Source organism: Mustela putorius, unplaced genomic scaffold, assembly GCF_011764305.1.
Source record: "Mustela putorius furo isolate JIRA1106 unplaced genomic scaffold, ASM1176430v1.1 tig00003974_pilon_pilon_pilon, whole genome shotgun sequence".
Lineage (NCBI taxonomy): Eukaryota > Metazoa > Chordata > Mammalia > Carnivora > Mustelidae > Mustela > Mustela putorius.
In genome coordinates this window covers 9,040,661-9,049,960 of record NW_025422117.1, presented here as the reverse complement: position 1 = coordinate 9,049,960, position 9,300 = coordinate 9,040,661, and the positions used below count along the sequence as shown (strand labels likewise).

General features: G+C 35.6%; 1 protein-coding gene across 1 annotated transcript; it reads right to left on the bottom strand.

Moving 5' to 3' along the window:
- Window positions 1-602: 602 nt before the first annotated feature.
- On the bottom strand, window positions 603-7,310 carry SLITRK6 (SLIT and NTRK like family member 6). Its single transcript, XM_004754434.3, has 2 exons — window positions 6,766-7,310; window positions 603-4,358 (listed from the first exon to the last, which is right to left on the bottom strand). The coding sequence occupies exon 2, from the start codon at window positions 4,332-4,334 to the stop codon at window positions 1,812-1,814; it is 2,523 nt and encodes an 840-aa protein (XP_004754491.1). The 5' UTR covers window positions 4,335-4,358; window positions 6,766-7,310; the 3' UTR covers window positions 603-1,811.
- Window positions 7,311-9,300: the final 1,990 nt, after the last annotated feature.

Here is a 9,300-nt window from a genome sequence, read left to right as displayed (position 1 = left end):
AGACACATAATTAGTCTTCATCCCAGGCAGCACAGACCCCTACTGTTTTTATCAACAGAAAGGCTTCTTATTCAAAATCAAGAAAATAATATATGATTTGCTAGTATTCCAGACAGTTGAGTGTTGAAAACCAAAACATTTAATAGAACATTCAGGAATCAGTAAAATAGTATTAAGTAAATTAAAGAAAGTCCTTTCTAATCTGAAATGTGTTCCTTCCCAACCCTGTGCATGGATCTGCGTGGTGTTCAGAAACAGAGCTAGATCACTTTGATTAATTCTATTTTGCCTTGTGAAAATCTGCTGTATCATTGATTGTATAATCAGAAAGAAGAAAAATAAATCCCTTTCATTTGTTTTGAGTGGGAAAAGGATTTGCTGGAAAGGGAGACCTACTGGTCAGATTTAGGTTCGATTCTGTGTCAATCATACCCAGACACTGAATGACCTTTTTGCAGATGGTGAACAAGATGTTTCTGTGTGTGTAACAAACAGAAATCTCCTTCTCGTGCATGTGCACAAATGCGTGCATGTGTGTGTTAATCCTGAATTGATTGAATTACAGATCAGACTAACTGAAGAAAATTCATTTAAAAAGAGAGTTTTCATTTTATTTTTATTGTAGTGAGCAGTATTTTTAATTTTCTTGAAAGGCACCCAAGAATAATTACCTTTGTGAACCAAAAATATACAAAACTGTACAGAATAAATAGTTCATAGAAATCTAGCTATACTTTCTTGTAAAATAAAGCTACATTGTCCCACTCTTGAGGCAACTTAAACCACCTACCCTTAGACGTGCCTTTTGCTACTAATTTATGGCAACTACCAGTTTACATTAATAAAATGTTTTAAAAACACGATTTTTCCTATTTGTTTTATACCTGTGAATTATTACTTGCCACAAGAAACTTATTTCTATCATGGTCATTCAAATTTACAAAGGATTAATGCTATGAAAGAAACCAAACTTAATTTATGCACTAATCATATTTACAGTTGAATATCAGTAGCATTTTAAAAATATCCCAAGAACAAGAATCAAAGTTTGAGCACAAATGACATACCTTAGTTCACAGCAGCATTGACGATAAGATTGTCCACACAAAAATGTGTAGAAAAACCAAAAACTTTGCTTATTCATCACCTGAACTATTAATGACTCTTATTTTTAAATTCAGAAAGCATAGCAGTGACATTTTTCTAACCCTCAAATACTCAGTTTTGGGTCACTCATAACCTATATAATTCCACATCCTATTTTTTTTTCTTTACTATTATTAGTCATAATTTTAAAATTCCAGTTCCTTTTGCCTTTATTGCAAGAAAATTAGGTGTATCTGACAATATACATTTTTGTGGTATATGCTGATTATATAAACAATATATTCCTTACATATTATAATTACATATACAGGTATAACTTTTAAGTGACAAAACCCAATTTTATTTCATCCACTGGTAAAGTAATTCAATAAAATAAGTGTTACTTAAATACTCAACCCTTTTAGATGTGCAACAGGTCTTTTCTGAAACACTTTTAAGTATATGGAGAAATATTACTATAATCCTTGGATGATTTACATACAAGGATTAATTTATTAATTTATTAGGGGCAGGCAAAATTGCCTGAAGAAAATGCAATGGCTTCTCCCAATGATCCCTGAGTTTCTTTTTCTTCTTTTTTTCCCATAGGATTACTGCTGTGCTTTAGTTCTGATTGATGACACACACATGTAAGGCACTTATTTACAAGGATTGGACTTAAGACAGAATCACAGCATTTCTGCAAAAGCCCTCGATCTCTCCATCTATGTTTGCTGCTCCAAGACTTCTAAGTAGTCAGGTTCAGCATGTAAATTAGCTTTAAGCTCAAAATACTCATTTTTAGTCTGTTCCACTAATACCTTCCTTGGCCTTGAGTACATTAAGGTCTCCATTAACTTTAACTCTTCATGGGCTCCAGGATAATGTACTTCCATATCAGGCTGCAGTTGAGCAATGTTCTTCCTTAGGTATTCTGTGATTCCCAGCTGCTGAAGTTCTCTTTCTTTCTCTAAAATATTCCTATATAATGAACTGGCATCCTGAAAGGATAAAAATTCAGTTGATTGGTCTGTGGTTTTGTATTTCACATTTGACCCTGTGAGTGGTGAATGATTTTCCCTTTCTAAAAGACTTCTTTGAAGATGTTTCGCCTCACTTCCGTCTTTTTCATTCCTTTCTTCTTCCTCTTCCAAATGTTTTGGGCCAAAGGATGGACTTCTATAGACATGAACCATGGGACTCACCATGTGCTGCTCATAGAGTGATGCTGTGGGTCTTTCAGCAGTGTGGTGAGTTGTTTTATGGCCATACATACTGTATTGAAGATGGACTGGACTGTTGTCTCTCATCTGTTCATCTGCTTGTTTCTTTTTGTATCTTCTCCTGCGGTGGAGAACAAGAACCACTATCCCTGCAGCACAGAACACAATGGTTATGAACACGATCAGCAGCCCTAGTATTAGAACAGACAGTGGTACAGCATCAGTAAGTGATCTTAAAATAGTATCGGCTGTAGTTGTGGTTGTAGGAGTACTGACAATTATGTAACTAGTTTGAGTTGGCAGGGATGGGTTGTTGACTAAACCTGGGCAAAGGAGTTCACTAGTTAGTGCTTTCAATTCCTTTTTGTCCAGGTGCTCTGGAGAAGTGCAGAGGATGTCATCTGTTATTGTGTTCTTACTCAGTTTTTGTAGCCACTGTTGCAATCCAACCAGGTCACAGGAGCAATCCCAGGGATTGTCCTCAAGGTCGATCTGAGTCAATAAATCAAGGTCATCCAAGATATTACTTACAGGGAGATGGGTAAACTGGTTTGCTTTAAGGTTTATCCTCGTTAGGGAAACCCCTGAAAAAATATGTGGTGGCAAAACTTGTAGGAGGTTATTATTTAAATAGAGGACTTTAAGTTTAGGCATTGGGTTAAAGGTTCCTGGCAATAGTTCCTTAACTGCATTGTATTCAAGATACAAATACTCAAGATTGTGGAGACCAAGGAACATGCCTCTACTTAATTTGGTCAGATGGTTACCATTTAGATAGAGCTTTTGCAATCTTGTTAGATTCATAAAGGATCCTTCCTCAAGAACCTCAATACGATTGTTTCCCAGGTGAAGCATTTCCAAAGTGAAGTACTCCGCTAGATCAGACTTCACTAATGTATGGATAATATTCCCTGCTAGAACAAGCTTTCTAGGGTTTTGTGGAGGAGGCTTTAGATCTGATAAGCTTTCAATATTGCGCTCTTGACAGTGTATTAGAAGTCCTGATGGCGACAGTACTTTGCAGTTACAGGGAATAGGACAGTAGGGTCCTGGAAGTTGAGTGAATGGCTTTGTAATATAGGGTATCAAAACTGGTGCTTTGGTGGCTGGTTTCAAAAGGGGTGTGGTCTTGGTTGACATGTGACTCTCACTTATTGAAGACGTTACTGCCAGATGTAATGACCCTGAAGGATCCTCGTGTTCTTCATACACTGGGGGAGTGGGGCAAATTGATTCCTTTTTCAGTCTGCTTAGTACACTTCCTTTGAAAAATGGAGGGCTGTTGCACACAACATCACCAATTACAGATTGTGGAGGCATGTTTTCCAACCAAGTTTTTAGCTCTAATAAGTCACAGTTGCAAGCCCACTTGTTGTCCTCCAACTGGAGATCCAATATCCGGCCAATGTGTTCTAAAAAACCAACATAAGGCAATGTTTGCAATTGATTTCCACGAAGATCTAGATGGGTTAAAGGAACGAACCGAAATATGTTTGGAGGAAGACTCTCAATAGCGTTGTCATTTAAAATTAACACTTTAAGTCTGTGGAGCTTGCTAAAGGCACTTGGTTCAATCACTGTAATGAAATTGTTATCTGCTTGTAGGAATTCCAGGTTTTCCAATCCATGGAAGGTATCCTCTTTAAGAATTTCTAAGGAATTGTGATTGATATGAAGTTGCTTAAGAAGGCCAAGACCATTAAATGCACCAGTCTCAATATCTGCAATATTGTTAAATCCAAGGTGTATTGAGATAGCGTTGGTAAGCCCAGAAAAGTCATTCGTGTGAAGCATTGTCAAGCCATTATTTAATAAATTTAGGTGGAAAGGTCGTGATGGTGGCACACTTATTTGGGATAACTTCTTGATACCTTTTTCTTCACAGTTGATTAGCATTGCACCGTCTTTTTCCTCACAATTGCAAAGAGAGTCACAAGAACCTCTGGCTGAGGACATCGGCGATTGGGACTGTGAAGATATACAGGTGAGGAGAGATGAATATAAGAGATGAAACCACAGCTTCATGTTGTCATGTGATGAAATCTGATTCTGTAAAACAAAAGGCAACAGCAATGTACTTCAGTGGGCAGAAGTAGGGAAGAGATGAACCTGGTGATTACAAAATAATAGGGTTTCCTCTAAAAACAACAAAAAATATTAATTACTTGGAACATATGAATACCTTACTACATTTGCATTTTCTCTTATTTTTTTCTAATACTATGACAAGCATGTTTTGTTCACTTTTAACTTGTACTGTGACAAAAATGTAAACTTTAGGTCAAGGAGAATTTAAAATATTGTATCATCAATGGTGTTCACATTTTCCAAATAAGCTGCATTTTAAAAGATGAGAGAGTTGCTGCTTAAGGGACTATTGATACCTCGATATGGTACAGAGGTGTATGTTTGCAAAGACCCTGATTCCTTTTTTTTCTTTTTTAACCACAAAGTTGATGACTCTAAGGTTGAAGGATTACAGTATAAAACAAATATGTGATATTAGCCAGAAGCAGAGAAAAAAGTAGGGAATGCAAAAATGTTAGAAAAAGTTAGAAAAATATATATGTATCTATGTTTGCACACATACATACATAATGCATTTCCTTTATTTATTTAATTTTTGAACTGCATGTCACAATATACTATCTAATAATTGTATCTGTGTTTTAACCTGCTTTGATTTGGGCTCCATACTTATTAATTTTATTATCTTATTTAAAAACCGTGAGGAAAATAAGTCTCTGACCATGTAAGAAAGGAGATCACTATAAAAAGAATTTCATTTTAACTGTGCTGTCTAGGGCAGTTTGTGTAAGTTTGATAGTATTAGATATATATGGTTAAGAGTGCCTGTTAAAATTTCACTTGTCACACTTTCTACTGAATTTCTAAAAGTAGGATATTTCCTGCTGCTTTTAAATCCTTTTATGAATAAGGTTAATATATACCTAAAGAAGAAAACAGCTTTAAAACACATTTCCAGCTATTATAAAAGAATAAACAATGCCTCACATAAACTTCAAGCAAATGACTTTCTAATGAGGTCTTGAAACTGGCTTTAGGGCACAGAATGTCATCATATAATTAAGCAATGGACCTCCTTTATTATAAGGCTTAAAGCCACAGTAAGCTCTAAAACAAACTGCACTATACTCAAACATTTGAGGGTACCTCTAATTTGCTGAATAAAAAAGTGACAGTTCAGGATAACAACATCACATATTCCAACTCGTTAAAAATTTAAGAAATGGATCTGAAATAGCAATTCTTTAGAAAGATTCTAAGTCTGAGATGACAGCAGTGACAAGATAAATACATATAACTCCAATGTATTTAATTGCATTTCTTTTCTTTAGTGTACCTTAAATTTATAGAAATTATATTGAAAGATAAATAAACACCATATCTCAAAACGCTTCAACTTTTCCAAGTGGTACCTGCTTTCATTTATTTTTTAATGCAATGTGAACAGTACCTTTGAATCTACCTAAAGTTCACAATCAGATAGGTGCAACAGAACAGATAGAACATCCCAAAACCAATCAATAATTCTGGAAAAAACTAATCCCATGAAAATACTTGGTTTTATTGAAAACATGTAGAGCATGAAGTTTCTGAATGGTAAAAGGCAACTAAAGAAATAAAACAGTAGAGTGCCTTTCCATATAAAGGAAAAGTTAGCAGACTAAATTTTTCCACAGGGAAATTGATTTTCAAACAGCTCTGAGTCTATGTTTAGAACCCAACAGCTTGTAGTTGGAGCCTTCAACTTGTGGATTAGCTTCCACAAACACTAAAGTACTTCTTCATAGATTACTAAGAAAGAATATGATTCATTTCACCAGACACAGCATCTTGAGAAAATAGTAAATAACTTCCAGATGACAACCTCTAGTTACTGTTTTAATCTTATATTCATCTTATGTTCTTCAAAATGTCCTAGGGAACAGTTTCATATCTTTTCAGAAATGCACACAAATTTCAAGACGGGTTCCGTATGGGTAACATCTGATCTTATGTGAAAGAGGTCAAAAATCTCTGTTTACATATTTTCAGAAAATATATATTTTCCAGCCAGGAAATAATAAAAATAGCATACAAAATACCAAGAATCTTTTAACATTCTGCTTATATTTTAAATTCAGCAATGGTGTTTGGAAGTGATCTTTCCTTCAGAAAGCACACAGATACAATTTCCAATAACAAACTGGATGCTATGCAAGATACAGTGGCATCTTATTTTATTTGTTCCTCTGGCGAGCCAGCTGTTGGACTGTCTGCTGCTCAGAGAAAACAGGCATCTGCTACAGCCTTAGTGGTGCCAATGAGTAAGAATGAAACTGGATAGCTTTTAATGCTAAGTTATTTTTTTAAAAGGGCAAACGTACAAATTCCATCACTTTAAGACAATGCAAAGATAGGTACTAGAAAAGCCTGGAAACATTCATCTTACCTGTAAAGCAGAAACTCTTCCTGACGTTATCTGCAATGCACAGCTGGAAGAGATGGTCAAAGTAAATTCAGTTTCTTTATTAAAAAAGAAACACCAGCCGCCACGTACTTTCCTCTCAAATATCACTTTTTGGCAGGTCCCTTTGCTTCATAAAGTTAAAAAGCTCTGCTCAAAGACTAAACGCTGAGCAGTTCATTGAAAATATTTCAGACCGAGTGCATACTAGATCATCCTGAAGCAGTTGCCTTTTCTCCCCAATTAAAATTCACGGCATACTTCACAGCTATGCTGACTTTTTTTTGCATATAGTTAACCATTTGCAAGCTGCGGAATGCAGTAAATAAACAAGATGTTTCCCAGAGCTGGGATTGATCACTCTTGCTTTCTTAGTTTGTAGATCCAAGCTGCAGCAGTGTTCCCTTGCCTCCCTTTCTAGTCTTTCTTGTTAGCTCAGTTTGTTATTAGTCAGATTGCCAGGGGCTGGGAGGTAGGCGTCAATAAAGAGACTTCTTGGCTTTTGACTCAGCCTTTAAGCCCTGAGCGCTTTACTCAGCCAGTGTCATTTAACACAAGAGACAGCTCCACCTTGGGACGGCTCAACTCCTCCTCTTTCTGCAAATGGCCTTTCCACTCCCTTTTGATACCAGAGAGAGTGCAAGTAAATTTTGATGGGAATAATTATGCACCGTTTTAAATGTATAATTTTTGTGTTGGGAGAGCAAGCTAAATAATGCATTATGTTAAATTCTCCGTCGGCACAGGGCTGTTTCGTTTGCTCACATGTGTGCAGCAAACTGTCAGCACGCCGCCTGTAGAGTCCTTGCTTCAGGTTTTGTTTTGCTTTGTGTTTTACCGGTATTTGTGGTTGCAGTGGTGCACTAGGTTTTTGAAACGTTAACGTGAACTACTTCCCTGCCACATTTGCCTTTTCGTACGCACGATTTAAATGTCTTTTAAAACCTCACGTCAGAGACTCCAAGTCGTACACTTCATTATTTCTTTCCCTACAGCTAATGTTCAGTAATGAGACCAGAAATGAGGTTCTTTTGCAGGGAACATAATATTTATTTGGAATGGCAATATGATTACTTTAAAGTATATTCTAGAATCTTTAATACAGATGGTTGTCATTAATTGAACACTGCTTAACACTCTCAAAACTCTGAAGTGATGTCTCTTCAGGTGAAATGAACCAAGTTGAATGAGTATGTAGAAATTACAATATCCTGATTTTTATGGCACTGGCTGGAGAGAGCATTTGTTTTTCCCCCCTAATATGTTTCTATTTAAAAAGCTACTTGTCCCTTCAACTCTCAAAAGTTTCTGAATCACCACTAATAAAACGTTCAACTGTCAAATTCCTTCTTTCTTTCCCAAAATGCCTGTTTTAAAAATCATTTCTCTTTGCATTCTAAGTACCTCACATCCAAAATGAATATATTAGAAGCCATTATTTATTCATTTTAAAATAGTCTATGCTTAGAAATACCCTTGGCTATAGGCTGTAAAGTCTACCTGTGTAATATTAGGTATTATTTCAGGGGAAAAAAAAGGTAAAATTATCAAAATGGGACAATATCAGATTGGCTTATTAGTAAACGATTATGTGCAATTGTGCACTCCAATTCATAAAGTTTTCATATTCTTAGCATGGAATAGTTGCTTTAAAAGATGGATTTTGAAGCAGTTTTTAATATTTTCACATTCCTTTATTATTATATTCTTTCACTCATTAAGTTCCTCATTTATTCTAATGTCACCATGTTTTAAGAGGAAATAGAGATAATGATACAGATGGGGGATTAGAAAGGGTAAGGAATGAGAGATTAGAGGAAATAAGAGAAAATCAAGGTAAGGAGTTAATCTCAGGCACAATTTGCTGCTAGCTGACAGCCGGGTTGCATTACCTTAAATCAATCTAATGATTTAGGTTGGTGACAACATTGACTTAGAATCAACGGGAAAACAAGGAAGTAGAATAATTTCCCTTCCAGCACTGTACACAAAATTCTCCAAATGTGTTCCTTTTGGTTTTGGAAGTAAGACCTCAAGAGAAATGTTCTGGAAGTCTGTGGAGGAAGAGTGGTTCAAACAGACATATGGACAAATAGAACTGAGTTCCCTATAGATGGACACAGGTTTCTTTCATTTCCTCCAATCTGAGTATGTGTCCATTTTATAGTATGCACCTAGAACATATCTTAAGTTATTTATGTTGAATCCCTTGCCTATAGATGACATGTTGTCCTTACGCATTAATTACTGGTTAATTCAATGGAAAGGAAGGCTCTTTTATAATTATTATTCTTTACTTTTTCTCTAGGTTTTGGGTGGAAACTCTTAAGAATGGCTAAGTAAAGAATTGTCTGAGAAGCATTCCGTAACTTTGAATTGGTTCAAAGGAGTGGTATTGATAAGGAATTACTCAGTGTTATCTTAAACTCAGTAGTGAAATATGTAACAGTATACTTAAAATGATTTTGGCTAAAACTACTGTTCTCTATATTTGTTAACTGTAATTCCTAAGTTATTTCA